The sequence below is a fragment of the Podarcis erhardii genome, assembly GCF_964252035.2.
Source record: "Podarcis erhardii genome assembly, chromosome: 6".
Lineage (NCBI taxonomy): Eukaryota > Metazoa > Chordata > Lepidosauria > Squamata > Lacertidae > Podarcis > Podarcis erhardii.
Window position 1 is genome coordinate 51345662 of NC_138510.1, and position 21298 is coordinate 51366959.

At 47.2% G+C, this 21298-nt stretch overlaps 1 protein-coding gene and 1 long non-coding RNA gene across 5 annotated transcripts; one reads left to right on the forward strand and one right to left on the reverse strand.

The window, feature by feature from the left end:
- Positions 1-2298: 2298 nt before the first annotated feature.
- On the reverse strand, positions 2299-4878 carry LOC309343747. The gene is made up of 2 exons (XR_014157378.1): positions 4814-4878; positions 2299-3888 (listed from the first exon to the last, which is right to left on the reverse strand). It is a non-coding gene; the product is annotated as an uncharacterized lncRNA (long non-coding RNA).
- A 4994-nt stretch (positions 4879-9872) lies between these two features.
- Positions 9873-19418, forward strand: ARTN (artemin). Of its 4 annotated transcripts, XM_081865589.1 has the most exons (5): positions 9873-11556; positions 11767-11902; positions 16131-16225; positions 16982-17174; positions 17506-19418. In XM_081865589.1, the coding sequence occupies exons 2-5, from the start codon at positions 11779-11781 to the stop codon at positions 17925-17927; spliced, it is 834 nt and encodes a 277-aa protein (XP_081721715.1). In that variant the 5' UTR covers positions 9873-11556; positions 11767-11778; the 3' UTR covers positions 17928-19418. The 4 variants fall into 4 exon arrangements, with proteins under 4 accessions (XP_081721715.1, XP_081721714.1, XP_081721716.1 ...); XM_081865588.1 differs by lacking the exon at positions 9873-11556 and having other exon boundaries at positions 11564-11902; XM_081865590.1 differs by lacking the exons at positions 9873-11556; positions 11767-11902 and adding an exon at positions 12000-13251.
- Positions 19419-21298: the final 1880 nt, after the last annotated feature.

Genomic DNA, 21298 nt, shown 5'->3' on the forward strand with positions numbered 1-21298 from the left:
ACAACAAATAATTTATTGTTATTTTATATTATTCCTGAGGAGAAGTGTTTTGTGAGATTTTCTGCCTCAGGTGTCAACTCAGCCAGCCTTGGGTACTAGGGGAGGGAGGGACACCATCTCTGTTTTGCCTTGGGTGAGTTCTGCATTTAAGCACTGAAGAAAAGTACAGAAACCACTGAGCTGTCAAGAAAGACGCCAGAGCTCAGACACGGATGAGATTTATAAAAACGAAAATCACAAAATACTTCTGTCTCATCCACCCTTTCAAAAGGTAAAGGTAAAGGACCCCTGGCAGTTAATCCAGTCACTAACGACTCTGAGGCTGTGGTGCTCATCTCGCTTTACTAGCTGAGGGAGCTGACCTTTGTCTGCAGACAATTTTTTCTGAGTCATGTGGCCAGCATGACTAAGCCGCTTCTGGCAAAACAAGAGCAGCGCACAGAAACGCCATTTACCTTCCCGCTGGAGTGGTACCTATTTATCTACTTGCACTTTGATGTGCTTTTGAACTGCTAGGTTGGCAGGAGCTGGGACTGAGCAACGGGAGCTCACCCCGTCGCAGGGATTCGAACTGTCGACCTTCTGATCAGCAAGCGCTAGGCTCTGTGGTTTAGACCACAGTGCCACCTATGTCCCTATATCCACCCTTTACTGTTTGTTTAAAAGAATTCCCCTCAACCCTTCCCAATTATACAAGCTGGTGATGTGTGACATATGTTAATCAGCCTCCATTTCCCGTGGCTTCCTCTCTCACAACCCTGCTCTCCCTTCAGCTTACTAGTATGTTAAATTCTGTGTCTACGTATTCTTAAAAAAAACTGAAGAAAGGATGAGGTGTGGGGGGGAATAGAAGGAACAACACAAAACACAGTGTTGATGGCAAATCACTTTTAACATTACAGACATTATAAAATAGGTGATTTGACATTTCTGCAGCCACCTTCTAAATGTCAGTGCCAACAGCAATGATATCTGTGGGAGGAACCAACATACTGAGGCCTAAACAACAAAGAGCTTTGTGGCATTTTGAACTAACAACTACCTAGAGACCCTCCTATTGAGACAGAAAGGCAGGACATGAATGCTGTTAATAAATAAATAGACAGCTAAAGTCTTGGAGAAAGTCCTTTTCCAGTCTTGAGAGGCACAGAATATCTTTCTATGTTAAGGGCTACCTGTCTACCAGTGTTGCCTGAGTGGTCTCCTTTGTGATGTCAGTGGTAATGAAAGGAGCATAGCACCTTAGGTGGGCCTGGGAACTTAAAGGAAACCCCCCCCCCCCACTACTTTTGCTTCTAAGAAAAATGCCAGCTACTACTGATATTGCACTGAAAGTCCCTGAAAGGGACAAGGAGTGGGTTCTGGTTATTAGAAATTAACTCTGCTGAAGTTCAGACACCTTTTCCTCCAGCAAATCGCCTAAGAAAATACAACTTTTAAACGATTTGAAATTGTGAACTGCCTGAATGTTATTTCGGAATTACCCGTTTTCCCCTATAACTGTATATTTTAAATCTGACTATTAAACGACCTGCTTTAATGAGGGAAGATTAGATTCAAGCCATTACTTCAATGGCTCCTGATGCTCCTGTCAGAATGAGTCATTCAAACAAACAAACAAACCAGTGACATTAACAGAGTTATAAGATAGGCTTTAATACAAGATCTATAAAATAAGCCACAGAAGAACTCAATATTTGAACAAACTAAGCACGTGTGGGGGAAAAATAAACTAGGTTGCAAGCATTTTCAGAATTTGCTCTTAATTGTTTTGGGCCAAAGTAAGTTGTTGAGGTTGGTTGTTGTTGTTGTTTTTTTTTCATAAGAATGTAGAGAGGACCTTTTAATGCAAATTGCATATCACGTACTGTCAGGAATTTATGTTCTTAATGCCTTTCTTCATCTAGGTCCCTAGGTACAACCCTATATATTATATATTGACTCAAAAGAATGTCCTAATAATGTGGTGTGGCACCTCAAGTGTTGGACTAGGTAGGACATGGGAGAGCAGTGTCTGAATTCTCATTCAGTCATGAAGCTTACTGGCTGACCTTGGGCCAGTCACAGTCTTTCAGCCTAACCTACTTAACAGGATTGCTGTGAAGATAAACTGGAGTGTGTACCACCTTGAGCTCCTTGGAGAAAATGTGGGATATAAATAATTATGTTCAATGATGTTTACTCTGTAGTGTGTTTTGGATTGCAACTTTAGAGTATTGTATTTTGAGCTTTTCTTTGACTTACTTAACAAAGTTTGTGCACTCCAGAATTGGTGAGGAACACACAGTCTAGAGGGAATATTATTATGATTATAATTTATTAGGAAGTGTCAGGACAATATTGCAAGGGAGGAAATAGTCTTGATGGGGTTTACCCAGCTCGTTACACATTTAACAAGGCTGCAGTTGGCACTCCTGCTGTTATGCTACAGAAGGAAAGCTCATTAAAGACCTTTAACTCCTGAAAAGATTTTTTTTTAAGAAACAAGTTTTTTTAAAAACAACTTCAACAACAACAACTTTAAAAGTAACACCAGGGGGTGGGGAAGAGTGGTGCTTGTCACCAGTGACATCACTGACATTAACCAAAAAGTGCTTCTGACATGCCAGAACCACATTCCACACCAAGCACGCTGCTGCAATTGACTTACTGTCTGGAAGAAGAAACACTTTCCTTTCTTTTTTTCTTTACCAGCAACAACAATAAAAGCTATTTATTGCTGGGAAAATGTTATTTCCCCGCAAAACAAGTGATAATTTGGCCGACATTTCAGAATGATTCCCAAATCCTAGGCACACTAACTGAAAAAGAGCAGCATATTCCTAGCATAGAATGTAATAAAACCTACCAGAATGTTAAAAAGGCCCTAGAACATTCTCTGACCAGGCGAGGGGCAGAAGATGGTTTCAAAATTGATAATATAGCCCAGCCTTTACCATCCTTGTGCCCTCCAGATGCTTTGAACCATGTTGTCCATCAGATGCAAGATAAATGATACAGTATATTCTGTCCTCACTGTTCTTTCCCTATTCTCTAGAACCTTTAGCAATTTCACTGCAATTCAACCCTCATATTAGCCGTGACTGAGGAAAGGATGAAGAGCATTTATGCTGATGACATGATTTGCATGTTAATTAATCCACTGGACACCTCACCAATCCTAAAATCAGAATTAGGTCAGTTTGAAAAAATGGCAAGCCTTAAAACCAATCTCAATAAATCATGGATCATGTACCACAATATAGGCCCAGTGGAGCAAATTAAGCTTCAGCAAACACCTATTCCACATTTTAGGACTAATTTTTAGGGGTAAAAATCCCATATAAATTGAATAAATTATACATTTTAAATTATACTATTATAAAAAGTTAGGAGCCTTGGGTTGATGGGATAAACTACATCTTTCAACTTCATAACTGTGTTTATTCAAATGATGATAATACCTACAATTTTATATCCTTCCCAATTGCTTCTAATTTGACTTCCACCCAATTGACTCAAGAAATGGTAAATGATACTTTAAAAGTTTGTGTAAAAAAAAAAAAATGGTCCAGCCTGGCTATTATTATTATTTTTTACAGGAAATCAAGGGAGTGGATAGGGGCTACCACACCTAGCCTTATCTCACGATGCATTCCAACGATGTCAATGTAATTTTATCATCACTAAAACAAATAAGAAATGGATTGACCTCAAAGACTAAATGATATAAAATAAAATATGGGTACTCCTGAATTTCCAAAACAATTTTAGATAAAATACCGCAACCCATATACAAAGAACACAATATGGGAAAGGTTGCAGTGATGTCTATCTCCTTTGTGTTCACCTTTAACATCACTTGGTTTTCACACCCAAGTCCAAGATCCAGCTCTATGAAATCTCATCCTATTATGGAAGAAAAAACATTTATTTAGACTTTGTAGTTTTTATGCTAATGATAAACCAATATCCAAAGAACAACTAACAATAAATACAGGTGACTTGAGACTCTACTGGTTACAATAAATACAGTTCTCCCACTTATTTAGCATATAATGCTTTAATTGCACAAGCCACCAGACCGTTAACTAAATTTGAATTTGTACTCTTAAACCAAGGGCATGTAGGAAGAGGCTTGATCTCTACCATGTATAGTACAATGAATTATTACACAACTACAGGCCAATTAGTTGGCCTGAAAACTGCATAGGAAAGAGACCTTAATTTCAACATTGAAGACTATTTGCTCAAGTAAACCCTTCGAGTCAATATCTGCTTATATCCAAGAATACTCTTTGAAAGTACAATATTACATAGATGGCACCAAACTCCTGTTCAGATCTCACACATAAACTCTCAACCTTCCCAGGTCTGTTGGAGGAGGGTGTGCTCAAAAGGGAACTTTTTTCCCTTTATGGTGAGAATGTCCATGAAAGAGATATTTGCAGAAATGTCAGACATATTTAAGTTTCAGATTCAAGCAACCCCACACATTTATTTATTTATTAAATATGTGGGATAATAATATGAAGCAGTGTCCTTCAAAAGAGCTATTGCTTGGATGCTGGTAGCTGCCGGAATTTCTGCAGCACAAAAATGGAAGACATTAAAGTTGACTCTTGCATTATGGTACAAAGATTTGCAGACTGGTGATCGCTGAAAAAATAACCCACAAACTGTGTAATTAAAGGCAAAGATTCTGCAGAGCACTTCTATGCAATATACTGGGACTTTACCAATAATCTACAAGATTCTTTACCTGCACATAAAAAGAAATCTGGACTTCATGATTAGAATATATTGTAAAATGAATGTATCAGATTATACTTACCCATCTTACATATATATGCATCTCTCCTGTGACTTCCAGGCTGAAGTCAGTTGCTCTTTGTTGCTCCTGTGATTTCCAGGCTGAAGTCAGTTGCTCTTTGTTGTTACCTGCAAAAGAAAAAGTATAATAAGAATATTAAAAACTTCCATCAAATCGGGTGGAAGTTTTCATCTAACACCTCTGGAAGCCACCAAGTTGGCAAAGGCTGCTATAGTTGTACCTCAACCAATCTCCTCTGAAACTATTCTAGAAAAATATTAGAATTTCTATTCTGGCAAGCAGGACAATTGATCCCCACAAACAACATTTTCCCTGTGCTACAATATTTTAAGGAACAAATATGCTTTTGATGCTGTGTAGGCCAAGTGGCACCTGTCATGGTTTAACTCTTTACTCTTTCCCTGTACCTTACGTAGATTCCATTCTCCTACCCCACTTTTTAAAATAAAATATGCTTACTGTATTCAAAAACTAAGTAGGAGGAGGTGTTGCATTTGCAATTGGTATTGTTCACCCCAATCTCCAAACGGCAAGAGACTTACCCAATGCTTACCCAGGTTTCCGGTTTCAGGAAAGAAGCTCAAAGGAGACAGTTATGTCTTTATTTACACACATATATACAACCTGAACATAGGATTGGCATAGAAGGGCTCACAGCATAAACACACCAACAGATCTTGCCTCCTCATTAGGTTCCCAGGGGGATCCCCAAGCCACAGCTTTTGAGTCCAGCACAGACCAAGCCTCTGTGTCTCCAGCTTCCAGTGATAGCCAAAACTCTCTCTCTCCTACAGCCCCTCTTTACCTATTGTTTTCAATCCTAGGATGATGTGGGATCCAGTCAGGTGAGGTGGGAAAAGACCTACTCATTTGTCTCTATGACAACAGGACCCACTCTTTAAGATGCTGGTGATGAACATTTAGCTGAGCTAACAAAGGAACTGGTTTAACTGGTTCAACAGGTTTCATCTTACATATTCTAACCCAGGGGTAGGCAACCTAAGGCCCAGGGGCCGGATGCGGCCCAATCGCCTTCTCAATCCAGCCCGTGGACAGTCCGGGAATCAGCGTGTTTTTACATGAGAAGAATGTGCCCTTTTATATAAAATGCATCTCTGGATTATTTGTGGGGCATAGGAATTCGTTCATTCCTCCCCCCCCCAAAAAAAAATATAGTCTGGCCCACCACATGGTCTGAGGGACGGTGGACTGGCCCACAGCTGAAAAAGGTTGCTGACCCCTGTTCTAACCCCACAGATACAATATCTCAGGCCTGGAAGGGACCCATGGATACAGTTTACTCAGCAATACAATGTAAGTACAGAGAATGAAAAATTGTGCAAGAACATTTTCTTTATATTAACTTAGAACATCTGTCCAGTATCTGAATCCGATGTCCAACTATTTCATTTCCAGAAGTAAGAAAACGATAAAGTACATAATTTGACCCATGTGTTTCCCCTTTAGCAACTTGGTTGGTTAGGGGTTTTTTTGGCCAAGGGAAGGTTGCACACTTTGCTCTACCCATGGTCCAATCATGTTACTTCTCTGTGTTAATTCTTAGGTTATACTTGCATGGCTGCCCCTATCACAAATAACAGACTTGTTTGTATAGCAAGTTTTTGTTTTGTCCACCCAATAATGAGATCAGCTCCAGCTTTAGTGTACAATATATCTGTTGACCTTTTATAGTAAAACTTTTAACCAAAAATTAACTGTTCCACAGGTCCACCTCATGTGGAAAAATTATCCCAATTAGGGCCTTTGTCGCCAGCATTGTGGACTGGTTGTACTGCTTAGTTTTGGCAGTGGAAGGCAGTGGATGATTTTAAATGTGTCTGCTCCAATTGCTAAAATAGATTTAAATGGTTAACACAGCTACACTTGAGGCTTTTTTGAGATGTGACTTTTATTTCTTCAGAAGGTCAGGCTAGCTGATTGCAAGCAATTTGTTTCATTTTATTTATAGTCCATCTTATCTCATGGGGTCAGGGCAGGAAACAATCATTTTATCAAAAAATGACAGGCATATCCCCATCCTTGAAGGCATAGGAAATTGATACAAATGGCTTAGGGCTGTTGGGGGGCGGGGGCGAAGAATAATAATACTACTAATAATTTGAACACTAGTATGCTTCAAGGTGTCAATAAAAGCTAACCCCATCTCACCCGCTCACACCCACCCATAGCAGGGTGTCAGCAGCAGTTTATAGATAGATAGATGATAGATAGATAGATAGATAGATAGATAGATAGATAGATAGATAGAGATAGAGATGATAGATATGCCTTAAGCCTATAACTATATGCACTGCTGTTGCCTTGGTCCCTGACATGTCCCTGACAGCCTGCAACAGAGAAGATCATCCGAGATTTAGCACAGACCATAAATTCTGCAGGCAACCAGGTTTCTGTTCCAAAAACAGGGAGAAATATACCTTCTTCTTTAAATAGCTCTTGCATCCACTTTTGGGTTTCACTGTAATCAGACTCAGGCAGTCTTTACCATCTGTATATGTGTTATTTATCAAGAGGGTTTCTTCCCAGCCTCTCCATTTCTAGACCCCACAAGGCAGCTTATGGCAAACTGATTTAAAAATACATAGCAACAACAACCCAACGCTGATACTAAAACGGAGCAAAAATGGCAGCAGAGCCCCACAAAAAGCATATAGTTCAGAAAGAACCTAAAAGTGCGGTGCTGATAAAAGCGAACATAAAAGACACTGTTACGCTACATTCCTAAATCCAGACAAAGGTCATCTGAGGTGTGGTATAAGTGCTGCTCTGCTCCCAGAGAAGTACTTGTGAGGCAGTATTCATGCCACCAAGGGCCCCCAGGTATGTCCATGGAAAGCTTATATGAAGAGAACTGTTGAATCAGACAAAAGGCACATTTTGTCCAACACTGAGTTGGCCAGCCAGATGCATATAAAGCCTGCAAGTAGGACCTGAGTGCCAAAAACACCTTTCCCCAGCAACTGGTATTCATTTGCATACTGCCTCCGACAGTGAAGGTAGAACATAGGATGGTTAGTATCCATTGACAGCCTTAGCCCCTGTGCATTTGTCTAATCCTCTTTTAAAGCCATCTAAGTTGGTGACCACCCCAACACCTTGTGGGAGCAAATGCCATAGTTTCACTAGACAGTGTGGGAAGAGGTACTTCCTTTCATCTGTCCTGAATTTTCCAACATTCATTGGATGCCCCCTTCCCTTTTGATTTCAATTGTTATGCTTTCTCATTTACAAAGTACCTACATTTTAAATAAACTCTGCACAGATTAAAAACATGACAGTCCCCGCTCACAGGCTTACAACCTAAAAGGCAGGACCCAAAAAGGGGTGGGGGGGAAGGGGTGGGGTAGAAAGAGCAAGACAAACATCTCTGGCACCAGTTATTGTTCTTATATTTCCCAGTTGCAACACATCAAGTGAGGGGGTGGGGTTGGCACTGCTCCTTGCTGGGGCCAGGATTCAAATCTCCTCCTCCCTAAAAACCCAGTTTGTCAAGGATCTTGGGTCCACACTAGTAGATTTAGCACAACACCCTGGTTGGGTCTAAACCTGATGCTGGTTCTCTAAAGCGTTATCCCGCTGAGACTGCCTTGAGCAGGGCAGTTTTAGCAATAGGTTTACTTGACACTATAATGCTTATTAAGATCACTGCACAGCAAGTGTAAGTAAGGGAGGAGTGGCTACACTTTAACGAAACGGAGCTGTCATACAGGATAATCCTAACGGATTTAAGCAAATGTGCTCAGGGGTAAGACCCTATGTAGCTAAGAGTAAATAATGCTTGGCCTATATATAGCTGGCCCAGGGCAGGAGGTGGGGGAAGGGCCAGGTGCAGAGGCATCCCCCAGGCCCATTCTCTGGCCAGCAGTGGAAACCACTAATGAGCGTGCAGTTCCTCTCTGGAGCAAAGAATTATTATATAAGCCCAGAGAGATTGGGTTGGCAATTTATCAAGCGATCCCAGTTTAGATCCTGTGCCAACAGCAAGCGCCCCATTTGGCTCACTCCATTGGAATAGCTAATTAGAGGCAAGAGAGAGCAGCTGAGGGCAAGTGGAGCCAGCAGAGAAACGGTGCAAAGGGGCTTACGATGTACAGCAGCGGCAGCAGGCAGGGAAGGGGACGGGACATGAGAACTGGATGCAAGCTAGTGCCCTTGAGAGCTGCCTGGTGCCAGGGGAGCCGGGAAGGCGCAGGGAATACATTCCCTTCCCAGGCCTCCAAGGGGTAGGGTGCTTGGGGACCTGGGGTGGTGGTTCTGCTGAGCCATCTCAGTCCCTCCACTGAGGTCCGGAGAAGAACATAAGAGTTGGAGGTAAGAACTGGGCTGTCTGCCCACAAACAGATTAGCAAGGTATACCCTCGGCAGCTATGTGGGAGTTAATCCATGATCCACTTGGCGTGGGGAGGGGGTTCGTGGGACATGTGAGCAACGCCAGTGGTGATTTCCAGAAAAGATCCAGGCTTCTCCTCCAGCCAGCAAGGAAGGACTGTGGTTCAGCGGCAGAGCCGAAGCTCCCTCATCTAGCCCCAGCATCTCCAGATATTGCTGAGGAAGGTCAATACTGGAGAACTGCTGCCAATCTATGCGTAGACCAGCCTTTCCAAACCATCAGCCCAAGCTGGGCAGGACTCATGGGATGGTGGTGGAATTCTGCTCTAGATAATAGCAAGCTAGATGGACCAATGATCTCTTCTTGGACTAAAGCAGCCTTTTATATTTTGAATGAGGAAGCGTTAATCAGAGTAACTGAGTCTTCCGAAGGTGCATATGAAAACCAGTGTGCCATATCTGCTTACATTTGTGTCGAGTCCCCAGCAGGGCCATCTTAAGCATATCTGGCGCCGTGGTGTAAAGCTCTCTCTGGCGCCCCCCGCCCCCATTTCCCAGTTTTTTAGGGAGGACGGCGCTGCCAGCGGGGCTGGAGGAGGCGGGCAGCAGCTGGAGGGTGGCTGCGGTGCCTCCCGGCTCAGCTGGCCGCTGCATGCCGTGGTGGGCAAGGGCAGCGAGCTGATGCTGGCAGGTGCCGCGTCCAGCCTCTGCCTCTTCCCTGGCGCCCTCCAGAACTTGGCGCCCTGCGCCCCAAGCCTCTATGAGTAAGACGCCCCTGGTCCCCAGCAAAAGCAGAGTGGCCACAGGCACCAGCCTAGCTTAAGGAGAGAAGGGAGTTGCATGTGTGCTTGAATAGCTGGGGAAAGGGGGCGTAATTGTTACACTGGGTGGTGCCTTGCCTCTATTCCATGGAATCAGAAAAGGGAAGACTTTCCAGTGTGGCTTAGCTGTTCTCCAACAAGACCACTGTACCCCATAACCCAGAATCTCCCACGCCCCTAGCACATGCTCCTGGGCCCTCAGGGCAGGATCTGGGGGCAGAAGACGGGGGTCCCATGCAGCAAAATGATGAAGGACCCCCAATGCATGACTTTATAAGTGAGCAAAGTCATACAAATTATTACTATCTAAGGATGATGGGGCGGGGGATAGAAGACAGTTAACTGCTACTGAGCACCTGGAAGTAGGGACTGGGGGAGCTTGATGTGACAAGAGCAGAACTTGGCAGAACAGCACTGTGCGTCTGCCGTTCTGTCCAGAGAAAGGCAGCCGCGATTCAGCTACTGGGGTCAGGGATCAGCACTGCCAAGCCGCTGATCACCAGCACCGCACTGGCATGGACTACAGACCAGTTCCTGCTGTGGCACAACATCCTTGAGAAGTTTGGGTGGGCAAGGACTGCTCTGTACCTCCCCTAGCAATGTATGTAAGGAGCAACTGCCACGGCTTCCAGCCACTCATCTGCTCTCTCCTGCCCTGGGCAGCTCTGCCTGCGGGTGATGCAGCAGTAAGGACTGCCCAGCTTGAGAGTGCAAGCAAACGTCATGCCCAATACTGTGCCACCACGAGGGAGGATGCAGGTGAGAGTGAGTATGTGGGTGGCCCACGTTTTGCATGAGCAGCTGCCTCTGCTCACCTGCACCCTCCCTGCTGTCCCTCCCTGAGAGAGAGAGCGCAAGCCGGCAGAAGCAGCACCTTACTCTGGCTCTCCTTGGGCCCAATCCTCTCCACCATGTTGTCCAGAGAGCGAAAGTGCCCGCAGCCTCCAATCCCCGCACTCTCTGGTGGCAGCGAGGACTAGGAGGCAGAGAAGTGCCTCATGACCGTCGCCAGGGCGCCAGCTGCCCGAGGGCCCCAGGGGCCTCCGCGCCGGTCCCAGGGGCGGCGCCTGCGCCGGCTGCTCGGCTTGGCGGCCGGGGTGGGGTGCGGCGAGGTCCCACCCGTGGCTCTTTCTCTTGTCTCTCGGGCGAGCCCCGCCCTGGGGATCAGGTGACAGCGGAGGCTGGAATTTGACACCAGACTCTGCCAGCCGCGGAGATGGAGCCGGTGCTTTTCTTCCTGCCAGAGGCCGCCTGTCCCGGAGCCCGGCCGGCCGTAGGTCCGCTTCCCGAGGGCCGAGCGCCCCGCCGGCTCCCTGCCTCGCCGTGTGCGGTGAGTCCGGCCCGGCGTGGAGGGGGGTCCTGCCGACTCTGGCCCGGACGCCAGCCGCTCTAACCCGATCTTTCCCCGCAGGGGGGCGCTGAGCCCACCGGGCACCTGCCGGCCATGCAGGCGACGTGAACGTCGGGCGCCCGAGGGAGCGATCCCGGCGGGGCCGGGCTATGGCCCCCGGGGCCGGGTGAGCGCAGGAGCCGCCGAGGAGCCGCTGCCGCCGCCGCCGCCGCCGCCGGGAGGTAAGGAGGGGGGCTGGCGAGCTCGTGGTCCTCGCGGGGAAAGGGCTGTGGGTGTGCGCAGTTCTGTCCCAGAGCGGGGAGAGGCGAAATCTCTGGTCGTCGGGAAGGGGCGCGGGGGCCCTCCTCTTTGCTCCCTCCCCGGCCGATCCCGGTGTAGGTATTCCCCGTGGCTCTGACCAGGCCGCCGGTGACCGTGTGTCTCCCGTGCAGGGAGCGGATTCGATGCCCTGGAAGGGCCGGTACCCGAGGGCAGAGGGAGGCGCTTCCCGGCCCGGATCCTCGGAGCATGGTCCCCGGAGAGCCGCGCGCAGCAGGAGGCGCCCGATCTGCCGAGACGGAGCGCGCGGTGAGTGCGGCGGGCGGGAAAGCGCGAGCGCAGCGCCCCCTGGACTGGGGCGGGGAGGAGGGAGCGGGGCAAATGCGCGGCGGGGGGGGGGCGGCGCGGAGAAGCAAGACTCTGGAGCGGAGCAAGTAGGCAGGCTGTTCGGAAGGGGAGCGGGCGCTTGTCGCGGCAGGGCTGCTTCTCCGCCGCCGACCCGGGTAACTCTTGGCGGACCTCGAGCGCCTTCGTTCTCCAGAGGGCCGCTTGCTCGGAGTCGAACCGCACGCTCGCTCGCTCGCTCGCTCTCTCGGTTCCCCGCACCCCACAGCTCAGGTCTGCCTCGTGGCTCCAGTCTTAAGTTTTCCAGGCAGCTCCTCTGGAGAGAATCGATGGTTGAGTGTGTTGTATGTGTGTGTGAGAGAGGCAGAGAAAGACAAGAGAGCCGGATGCAGGGTGTCTCTTTGCCTTTTCCCAGGCGGTCCACGGTCCTCTTCTCTTCTAGAATTTCTCTGGCATTTCTCAGCGTGTCCTCCAGTCCAAGAGTGGCTAACCTTTGGCCCTCCAGATATTGCTGGAAAACAACTAACATCATTCCTGACCATTGGTAATGTTGGATGCGACTGAGGAGTCATAGAATCACAGAATTGTAGGGTTGCAAGGGACCTCCAGGGTAATCTAGTCCAACCCCCTGCAATGCAGGAATCCTGCTCATGGTACCTGGGTGGACTTGACCCACCAAAACAGCCAGATGCACTGACCCTACAGAGCCTAACAACTTCTAGCGAGCTCTTTGGGGCTGTTAGACCAGGCCTATCAGGAAGGACCTCTCTGGCTTCCTCAGGCACTTCCAGGACATATTTCCACCAGCATTCAAAGGAGAGAGAGAGAGAGAGAAGAATTCGACACAATTTCTACATCATCAGAACTTGAGAAACTCAGCTCTTCCACCTCAGTCACTGAGCCTACAATGCTATGTAAACTTACCTGAGAGCAGCGGGACTTACGTCTGAGTAAACGTGCCGAGGATTGCACAGCAGGTCTGTTTTCCATTCCCCATCACCACCGGTGTCCGGCAGCCCACTCCTCTTTTCTGCTGTGGTTCCGATCCTGGCGTGACTTCTCTGTTGCTTCCTAGCAGATATAATTCCTGCTGTTTTTGGTTACTGTTCAAGAGAATGTGGCGTCAGGTTGCGAGTCCTGCATTAGCTTGCTTGCTCGCTTAGTCTTTTGACTGTGTTCGTTGTAGACACCAGGGACATGTTGGGCTGCTCTGGTGGCTGAGTGTCCAGAGATGAGGCTCCAGAACTGACACTTTGGCATGCTGTTCCAGCCACAAGGGGTCCAGGATAGCATATGCATGGATGCTTTACAAAGTGAGCAGGATGTTCAGAGTTGTGGGGGTGGAGGAGAAGGAGCGGGGTGTATATTGGCTGCTCATCAGCTTCAAGGAAGACTTTGCTGCCAACATCTCTTTGTTTTGGAAAGTAAACATAAATCTTCAAACCAGCTTCCTTCAAAAACTCCTGCAGCTCTGCAACGGAATGCCTTAGAGTCACCACTTCAGATTGTTATGACAGTTTGAGGCACCAGAAAGATAATATTCTGTTCTCCCCGCCCGTACTAACCCATTCCTTTCTTACTAGCCATTGTTTTGTATATTTCCCTAATTACCCACAAATAGACTATGTGGTCCTATGTGCTCTGACTGCCTATTTGGCTCTCCCAGAACCTGTTCCAAACACTCCTCCCTGATTTGCGAAATGCAGCCCTTCATTTCTTAATCGAAACAGCTGTATGACAGGGGAAGATGCTGTTTTGATAATGCCCTTGCCCCTGTGTGCTACTAGGTGGCACATACCAGGCAGGAGTCTTCAGGAATACATTTCAAAGGATTTGTGTCATCCTTCTGACGCAGCTTCTGAATTCATTTTGCAGCCAGCAGTCAATGGATAAGCCTCCCCTCCCTTCCATTCTTCTCAGTCCTCTTGGGTTTCCCTGGGAATTGAACTTGATTCCCCACCCCCATAATTCTGATCCAGGTCTGTGGAAGACTTCCATTAATGAACATGAGTCAAATTCAGGCCTCTGCATCAGAGGAGGCATGGCTTTTCCACCCAAAGGTCTTGGGAAAGCGGAAAGATGTCTTTGAAGCTTCCAGAGTTGTTGCTGGAAGCTGATGACTCCCAGAAGCTCTGCAATCAATGTGGTTATTACTCTGTTCTGGGTCTGGCAAGATATGGAGGCAGATTTCCACTGGGCCTCAATGTCTGCATGGCTGGGGACTCTGCATACTAGGTATGGTTGCCTGGATGGCAGAAAATAAACAGAAGTCTGAATTCTGAAGATCAGTAGTATCTATTAGGATGTGCTTGGACATTGGATCCAGAGGATATAATTTCCACATTTCACAGGTTGATCTTCAGAAGCTATTCTTTTCTCTACCACCTTTTCTCCCCACCTTCCAGGACAGACATGGATATTCTGTGCAGGGCTTAAAGATGGAAGGCTCATAGACTATAGAATTGTAGTGTTGGGAGGAGCCAAAAGGGTCCTCTAGTCCAGGGGTAGGCAACCTAAGGCCCATGGGCCGCAAGCAGCCCACGGGGGTCATTTGACCAGCCCACGAGCCGTCCCCTAACTGAGCAGCCCACTTGGTGAGTCCCCATGCGCTGTGCTAAACCAGCACAGCACAACACAGGGACTTGCTTTCACAGTGCCGGAAATCACGTCTGCGCATGCTCAGGCGCCGGAAATTGCGGCCGTGCATGCGCAATCTGGCCCACGGAGGGATCTCTGCTGGAGTGAACCGGCCCAGGCGAGGTAAACCTTGCCAACCCCTGCTCTAGTCCAACCCCCTGTGATGCAGGAATTCTTTCCCCAATGTGAGGTTTGAACCCATGGCCCTGAGGTTAAGAGTCTCCCGCTCTGTTGACTGAACTATCCTAGGAAGCCTGTCTTTCTCACAGCTACCCGCACTGCTGCGTCTTTAAAACATTTTGGAACTCTCTGTTTCCCAGTCTGCGGAATTAGGGCTAGGTTCTCCCTCTTAGCCACTGAGATGAGATAAAAGGTTCCCCTCTGTGTGTGTGGTATGGGCAGTGTAAAAAATGCAACAAAACTCTGGTTCTCTGTTGCCACCTTGTGGGGATCTGATAAAGTGCACATCTCTGCAAACGACCAGATTTCCCAGATGTTCCCTCATGCAGGAGATGAATCCTGTCTGGTCAGGTCAGATCAATACCAGTTGAAGGTAGTCTAATATCAAAGCTAGCTAATTAAGGTGGTGGCAACTTCAGATGGAAGGATAATCAAGAACCAAAAGGGTTTACCTTTGCATCCACACAAGTTCTTTTAAAAGGGCTCAGCTGTTTAATACCCTGGGGAACCGCTCTCTGTAGTTGCAGGGCAGAAAGTAGTGTGAGGGCAGACTGTGCCTCTGATAAAATCTGGTGCTTCACTCAGTGGGTTAGCTCTAACAATGAGCTTACAATCTAAAATTTTACACTGGGGTAAAACTGTCTGCAGTTGTGGGACAGGTGTGCTCATATCTCACAAATCATAGCAGTGGCATAATAAAGTACCCATGTTGAAAGCACTTACTGTCATAATAGACTCTTCCATGTGAGCTTTTCCTGGTTGCATGCCTGGTGGCAGCCCTTACAAACCCCAAGCCATTTGTGTGTATGTCACCGTAAACATGAACTAGCACAAAACCTTCAGAAATTATCAAGCTAGGTCTCATCAGAGTTGGAACTGGCCAGGAACCTCTTTTGTCCCAGTCCTGGGTAGGTGCCTGATCTCTCCATGGTACCCCTCTAGAGACGAAGATGAAATACAAGGAGCTGCAACACTCATGCCTGTTTTATTTATTTCAGCACCAGCATCCACAAGATAGTTGCTTGCTGTGGATATTGGTGGTCTTAGCTGATGCTAAGGAAATGGCTTGTTTTAATTTTTCATTGGCCAAGATACATTATTGGGACAGAGCCATGGGAATGTCTCATAGCCCAATCCTGTTCCTGTTACAGACTCATACCAGATCCTAAACTGCAAACTTTCAGGTCAACTATCTCTTGCAAGTTTATTTAGCTCAACTGACTCACTTATCCAGAGAGGCTTGCAGTGCAGGAAGGAGAAGTGTAGATCTAGACGAGGGTGATGTCTGGGCCACAGTAAGGCTGAAGGTGTAGAAATTAGGCTATCCAATTAGGAAAGAAAGGTCCGGTTCCTGAACTGAGTCTTTGTGTTGCAGGTAGGATGGAGTGGAGAGTGGAGGGGCCAAGGCACAGATCGGACAGATCTCCCTCTGCCTACAGGAGTTTGCCTGTCCAACAAGAGCGATACAGGGTGAGTTAGCCTCGCCAGAGGGTGTTTTCAACACAGGAGCAGGAGCCTCAGAAGCAACGGGTAGGTAGAAAGGCCCTTGTCTGCAGGAGGATCCCAGCTCTCCCAATGTATGAGAGATGGAATGGCTTCTTGGTACATCACTTGCCTTGGGTTTCCAATGCATGAATCTGGTTCTTTACTGCCCTCTGTTAGCCTAGCCCAGTGTTTCTCAAACCTGGGTCTCTAGCTGTGGTTGGACTTCAACTCCCATCACCCCAAGTTAGCAGAACCAGTGGTCAGGGATGATGGGAGTTGTAGTCCAACAACAGCTAGAGACCCAAGTTTGAGAAACACTGGCCTCTCCCCTTGTGGGAACCTTGTCTTGGAGGGCCGCATTTTACATAGCAGTTTTCTTACATAGGTTTCATTTTTATGTAGGCCAAAGCTTGTCCATTGCTCATGTGAACTTGCATATGTCTTCTTTGCTGCATGCATCTATAACTGTAGCTTCTCACTTGGCATGCATGTGATGAAATGGATTCCTGGGCACCTTTATCTTTTCACATAATGATGCAATTATGGCACATATACATGGCCAGTATGTGTTTTCCAGCACAGAAGTGACACCCACGTTAGAAGGTGAAGTAGCCTCGAGACTCCAGCACAACACATTGCCTCCTCATCGCAACTTCCTTTGTAGGACAGCCCTGCTGCATTCTCTGTGCCCTTGTTTCCATGAGGTGTGCTTACTGAGGTGTGCCATTATCTCTTTCGTAGGAGCGGGGTTTGTGGGGTACAATCACCCTGCTATCATTGTTTGCTGGTGCAGTCATGGCAACCCCGCAGACCTGGCACAACAACCAGACATTGGGAGCTGCCTCTGATGGAAGCATGGGCACTGCCAGCCCTGCCTCTCTGGAGGAAAACAGCAGGGAAGCATCATCACTGGGCACATGGAGCCACTGGCACGGTAGGAACCTGGCATGTCTCATGGGGAAGTGGGTGAGAGTCTGGGGTAGTGAGGATCTGAACTTTTCCCAGTTGGATCCTCACCCACACAGTGGTCCCCAGCTTCCTTTGTCTCAGGCACTGCTGTGATGCTTTGCCTCTCTTTAAATCATTTACCCACCCCCATGTCCTTTGAAACAGGCAGTTCATTTGCAGAGCAAATGGAAATAGGTATATTTCTGCCTGTTATCTTTTGGGCAGATTGAGCCCCATGCCCTTTTCCTTGATTCCTGGTGCCTAACATTCTCCCCATGTCCTCCTTTCTGCTCGCCCCTCTTCTTTTTTTTCTTCAGGGGGAAACGTGACCATAGACAGGCTGAGCTCTTCAGAACTGTTCAGGGCTGAGCGCTCCCCAGCCAGCTCCAGCAAGGCCAAGAAAGGATCCAAGAAAGCCGGTCGCAGCAAAAACAGCCGCTTCTGCCGCCTGCACAGCCGCCTGGTGAAGGTGCGGGACCTTGGGCTGGGCTTTGAGTCGGAGGAGATTGTGCGGTTCAAGTACTGCAGTGGGTCGTGCCAGCGAGCCCGCACCAACTATGACTTGGCCTTGAGTAGCCTGCTACAGCAACGCACCATCGTGCCTGGGCCTCATGACCACCCTTCCTCCCACCCCTGCTGCCGCCCCACCCGGTATGAGGACTTCTCCTTTATGAATGTGCGCAATGCCTGGCAGACTGTGGACCATGTCTCAGCAGCAGAGTGTGGCTGTGTGGGCTGAGGGGGCTGCCTACTCCGAGCTCGCAGTTTGTCCCTGAGGCTGCAGCCATGCCTAGGGCCTTGCTCCATTGGTGGGGCATGAGACACGGAGAGACACGGTCTGTGGTGGGGCTTTCCAGGTCAGGCAGAAGCAGCACATGGACAGTAAGCAGGAGGAAAGCATGATGGCCACAGCTCGAAGGTGCCTGGGCCTTCATCTCCACATCTGTGGAACATTTTCATAGGGTACTTTCCTCATAGCAGCAAGATGGTGAGATGGAGGCCAGCCAAGCCTTTGAGGACTGCAAACCCACACTGGGAGGAATTCTCCCCTTTAGGGTTTGGTCCGTCAACCGTGCCGTGCATTTGCTCACCCATCAAGTTGCACCCTCCAGTGGAGAAGCAGCACTGGGATTTCCCATACCTTTACTCAAGGGATGAAGTATAGGGATGTAGCCTGAAAGACCTATGGTGCAAATGGGTAGGTTCTTGAGCATCACTCCTTGCCACTTTGTCAGGCAGTGGAAAGAATCGGCTGCTCGCTCAGGTCACCTGGCCCTGTCAATTGCAAGGCTGATGTTCTCTCCCACTTTAAGCCCCCAAACCTTTCCCTGAGCAAATTGGTTTGCTCCATCAGAGAGCAGATGTAGTTGAACACGAAGGACAGAGTCACAATGCTTAGCAGCAGCATCAGGGTCAACCTGCAACTGGTGAGCTTGTGCTCTGACGGTCCAGCGATTGCTACTGCTGTCAGTCTTGTGCTGGGATGTTTGGCACAGTTGTTGAGGACTGAATGGAGCACCTTCCTGGTTTTGTACTAAGATGGTGGTAATTCTTAGAATCTTTGACCTGGTTTGGGGAGCTTCTCCGGGTGAGAACAAGCCCTTGGCAGATGGGAGGCTGGTGGCTGGACCTTGTGGAGATCGAGAAACACAGCTGATGGAAGTCTTATATTTCCACAGCGTAATTAAGGCATCTATTGCTATAGAAAATGGTCTTATCCTATAAAACCAATGATGGTGTTAACATCCTGGTTTGCAACATTCCCTAACACACCAGCAGCAGCTTGGAGTTTGGCCACTACAGTTGCCAGGCCAACACTGGAAGCAGCAATAGCCCCTGCCAATCCCTGAGTCAGCCATCACTTGGTGCCAGCAGGGTGGGGAACTCTCTGTCCTAAAAGTGACACTTTCTGAACAAAGTTATTTATTCTCTAACTTATTTATTTATTTGTTTGAACCCCACTCCCCACCCTACCCACCCAGTGGCACCTATTTATGATGCTGAGAGTCGGGCCTGGTGTACCATTGAAAACGGGTGCTGATGTTATGTCACGGCCTGTGACCAGCAGTTCCTACTCCCTTTTCCCTTCTTGGCCTGATCAAAGGCATTTCCTCTTTTTCCTTTCCTGATTTTTATATTCTCTACCCTTTATTTGCATTTGAATAAACTCTATTTTTGTACAGCAGCAACTTCCTGTAGCAATAAAGCCTGTTAAGGCAGTGAGAAATTGGCTTCATGTGTATCTGTGTAGGAGGGGGGGAAACAACAAATATGCAAACCAGCTTAATTCATAAATATAGTTTCTGAAGCAAGTGTGGGCGCAGACAAGCATTTGACTATGTGCCTTGTCATCTCAAAGTTTATCACCCATGTGCCAAACCTCTTGTTTATTTATACGTGCTTGGTTGAAAGTGAGTTAAAAGGCCAGCAGATTGAACTCTGGCCAGCAGTGCCTAGGAGAATTTACTAAGAGCTGCTTCCTTTCTAGGTAAGAACCTGCAAATCCTGGGAGTCCTCGCACCTCAGTTTCAGGGTAAAAAGAGGGTTTTGTGCAACAAACATTAAGTAACTTTGTGAAAAGTATTACAGACTAGTCCATCTTAACATGGCAGTTGACGTTCCTTTATTCAAAACTGAATCTGCTGACATCCAGTGTTGGTAAATGGTTGCAAGATATTATAAAAATAAGCTCTAGAAACCTCTGAAATGCTTAGAATATGTTATTTTATTCATTTCTAACAACAGCACAGGTGGTAAAGAATAGATTGTGCTGCTGAGCTTCTCCAATTTGAGCCAAGGTTAAGCTGGCATCTATCAACACATTCCTGAAAGGAAAAAGGGAGTTCTGTTGGAGTGACTTTTCCACACTGAAAACAAAAATTATGAAAAGTAAGACCCCATTAAAACTAGAGACAACATTGTACAAATCACATCTCCCACACTGGTCAGAATAATCTGAGATGTTTTCAGACTTAGCAAGTAGTAAATATCAGTGGTAAGCTATTTTATTTATTAATTAAAATATTTACAACCTGCCGTCTACACCAGTCATTAAAAAGAACAAATCCAACTACCGATCAGGATTGGATAAACAAATAATAAAGAATCTTTAAACACAAGTGATGGTAATAACAAATTAGGCACGCATAACTGCATGTACTCCAGCAGTTAGTTATGCAAACACGTTTCACACATTACTAAATCCTGGACTAGTACACAAGTACCTTAAGACCACACAAGTAGCTTAAGCAGTGTTTATACTGGCGCCTGTTGTGCAGTGTTTACTTAGAAGTTAGTCCTGGTGACTTACTCTGTCGAAGAGTGTAGGAGTGCATCTGTAAAGTAGCTACCCCCCCCCCTTTCTGCCCAGGTTCATAAAGACACCTAGTTTTGTTTTTTATGTTGCTGGGACTGGTGTGGTCTTAGGGTTTGGTTGTTTGTTGTTTAAATGTTTAAGCAGAGCTGAGGAACCTCAGGGATGGGGGCTGATTGTAGCTCTTCAAATTCTCTTTCCCGCCCTGAGACCTCCCAGGCCACATCCTTCACTGACTGGCCTATGGGCCTATGCCTTTTAGGGGCCCCTCGACAATGGATCAAAATAATATTGACTTGGTCTTTTAAGAAATTACAAAAAATGTATTAGGAGATAATTTGTGAGCCCTCCCCCAATATTTCAACTGCCATGGGGCCTCCACAGGGTTTAATCCAGCATTGTCACTGACCGTGCTCTGTGCCCCCTTCAGCTTTTTTATCTGACCAGAACATGTCATTGAACTGTAAAAAGTAGCCCACTACGCAAAGGTGAGTCACATCCGATGCTCTGCCTTCTTTTACACCTGACCCCACCCACCAATGCCACTTGAAAGGTTGTCTACCGGGATTGGGAATGCTTGTGTAAGTTGCTTTGAGTGATTTATGGGTTACCTAAGCGTTTCCATAACATTCTATTTTATACCAGCTGCAAATTTGCTGCTGCTACGAGGTACCTGGACCAGACTCCCTTACCGGGGTGCCACTTCCAACTTCGTCCGCCCCAGTCTCGCAGAATCCCAACTGCTTAGCTGAGATTCACTATTTTTTCCCCGCCACCAGGGGGTGCAGTAGGCAGAG